Source organism: Limulus polyphemus, unplaced genomic scaffold (assembly GCF_000517525.1).
Source record: "Limulus polyphemus unplaced genomic scaffold, Limulus_polyphemus-2.1.2 Scaffold316, whole genome shotgun sequence".
Classification (NCBI taxonomy): Eukaryota; Metazoa; Arthropoda; class Merostomata; order Xiphosura; family Limulidae; genus Limulus; species Limulus polyphemus.
This window is the reverse complement of record NW_013665926.1, coordinates 192594-195158: the sequence shown is the minus strand read 5'-3', so window position 1 is coordinate 195158 and position 2565 is coordinate 192594. Positions and strand designations below refer to the sequence as shown.

Sequence of the window (2565 nt, the reverse complement as noted above, 5' to 3'; positions counted from 1 at the left end):
CCCCCCCCCCCCCCCCCCCCACCCCACCACACACACAAATTCGCACCTGCTTATACAACACTGACGAAGACAGTTATTATCTGTTCTTATCCAATGTATTCCTTACATTTTGAACAAAAATTGAGGTGGGGTTCTATATCAGCACCAGCTTTTGCAATATTGAATAATATATTCCTTGATTTGTGAAAAAAATTGGTGTGAATTGTCCCCTCAAATCCCTTCTCTTATACAACAGTAAAGAATATAGTTATGTAATTATAAATTAGAAACATAACACATTGTAAAAAAACCAGAAAATTACACTTTATTTAACATTTAAGTAGCCAGGGAGTTGGTGGTTTGTGCTTACCAGCTAGTTGCCTTCCCTCTTGTCAGTAGTTCAAAATACATGACTGTAGCAGATAACCTTAGTAGCTTTGCAATAACAACGACAGGACAAGCAAATCAAACTTGAGGCCTCCAAATTATGAAGCATCCCCCTACTCATCCATTAGGTAGCTTTGTGCTTAGAAGCAAACAACCATAATGGCAATATTTCAATTACTTCGATGGTCAGAAGAATCAAAAACAGCAAATAATTGAAATCCCTAATTTCAGTTAGGTGATTATTTTTGTGACATTTGATTTAAACTTAACTTATATTAATTGATTGTTGGAATAATCAAAAACAGTAATAATCAGTAACACTAATTTTGATTAGTTGAATATTTTCCTGACACTAATCAACATAATTGCTACTCTTAGATAATTAATTATATTGATTGCCCAACTCTAATCACCTTCTATAATTATGTCTGTCTTCAGTGATGAAAACATATTTTGTTAGAGTATTGATCATTAGCCTATAATTACAGCTTACTTATATGATAAAAGAAGCACTTTTATTCATTTAACTGATTATTAATTTCATCAGGTGATCTCTATGATGAAGAGGAAGTATTGGAATGGCTGACAAACCCAGAGAACATGGAACTGAGTGATGCTATTGAGAAAGTGAATCGTAGAATGTTTGAGAGGGTTCTGTCTCGATCTGATGTTGCTGTGTTTTTTTGTAAGTAAACAATTAATGTGAAATTGTTATCATGTAAGACAATATTTTTAATACTTTTAAGGGAATTAGTATATAGCTTTTTAGTAATTCCATAACAGTAAGTAAAAGACAGATAGAAAATATGTTCAAAAATTACTTTCAAAAGTATTACATAAATTTTCTTATTTATTTTTAACCTTGTTAAAATTTCTAAAAAAGTCTGTGTATTTAATCTTACATTAGATACCAAGTCAAAATGTAAGACATGTGACAAGGTTCTGGAGGAATTGGAGAAAATTGACGATGAAGCTGATACTGCAGAAATTCACTTTGTTAAAATTGATGATCCAAACTTTGCAAAGAAATTTGGTGTTTTTGCACTTCCTGCTGTGGTGTTTTTCAAGCAGAATGAAAAAGAACCTGTAATATATGCAGGTAGGTTTCATAGACTGTCTAGTTCTGAGCTTAACAGATATTTTATAGCAATGTAAAAAATGCAAAAAATATTCTTGTTGCTGTAAAATTTTTTGGAGTTTTTTGTTTTTATAAATTCAGGACATTAATGAGAGGATAAAAATTTCCAATATAACTATTAGGTTTATGTATACTTTTCAGAAATAGCTCTTAAGCAACATCCACTATCAAACATTATTTGTCTAAGTAGCTGTTTCAAAGGTATTTTAAGTAGAGTAAACATGGTTTTGTTTTGGTTTTAATGGACTGATCCTGGCTGTTTTTTATAGTGTCTGACAATATTTCTGCTTCTACACTGAGGCCTTCGTATAAGAGCTGAAGCATCATCCCCCTCTAGGAACAGACAAGAGCATTCCATTAAAGCAAAAACTGTACCTTTTCTAAGTAATGTTTATTAATAGAAGTTTTAATAAATGGTTGTAATACAGTATAATTATTTTATAGGGGATTTAAAAAATGGGGAAAGGATTTTGGAGTGGCTTCTTCTACAGAAGGATCCAAGCAGTGAAATGATTGAAGAAGTAGATGGAGAGGAGCTACAGCAGATGATTGAAAAGGCTGAATCTCTTGCTGTTTACTTTTGTGAGTCACTTAATGATAATTTTGATATTATTTTGCTGTAATGACTTTCCTGATAAATTTAGGCATTTTATCAAAATGGTGTTCTTTCTTAACACAAAGAACTGAACGATGATAGAGTTATATCGTATTTAAATGAAGAATGTCTATTAAATGACATTATTATTTAGGTAATTGAATGAATAATGATTAAAGAAGCGAGTAATTATGATATGTTTGATATTTTTTTGTACACACAAGGTTACTTTATTTTCAGGAAACATGAATGCATACTTTATCAGTGTATTATTCTTTTACAGAAATCAAGGTTACTTTATTTTCAGGAAACATGAATGCATACTATATCAGTGTATTATTCATTAACAGAAATCAAGGTTACTTTATTTTCAGGAAACGTGAATGCATACCTTATCAGTTGTATTTATCTATTAACAGAAATCAAGGTTACTTTATTTTCAAGGTAAACGTAGAAGTAGCTATAC

At 31.0% G+C, this 2565-nt stretch overlaps 1 protein-coding gene across 1 annotated transcript in view; it reads left to right on the top strand.

Annotated features, from left to right (window-relative positions):
* LOC106457322 overlaps positions 1-2565 on the top strand; it is a 168395-nt gene that overhangs the window by 117592 nt on the left and 48238 nt on the right. The window contains exons 28-30 of the mRNA XM_022383191.1: positions 914-1051; positions 1274-1465; positions 1949-2086. Of these exons, the coding sequence (XP_022238899.1) occupies positions 914-1051; positions 1274-1465; positions 1949-2086 (468 nt within the window). The remainder of the gene's footprint in view (positions 1-913; positions 1052-1273; positions 1466-1948; positions 2087-2565) is intronic.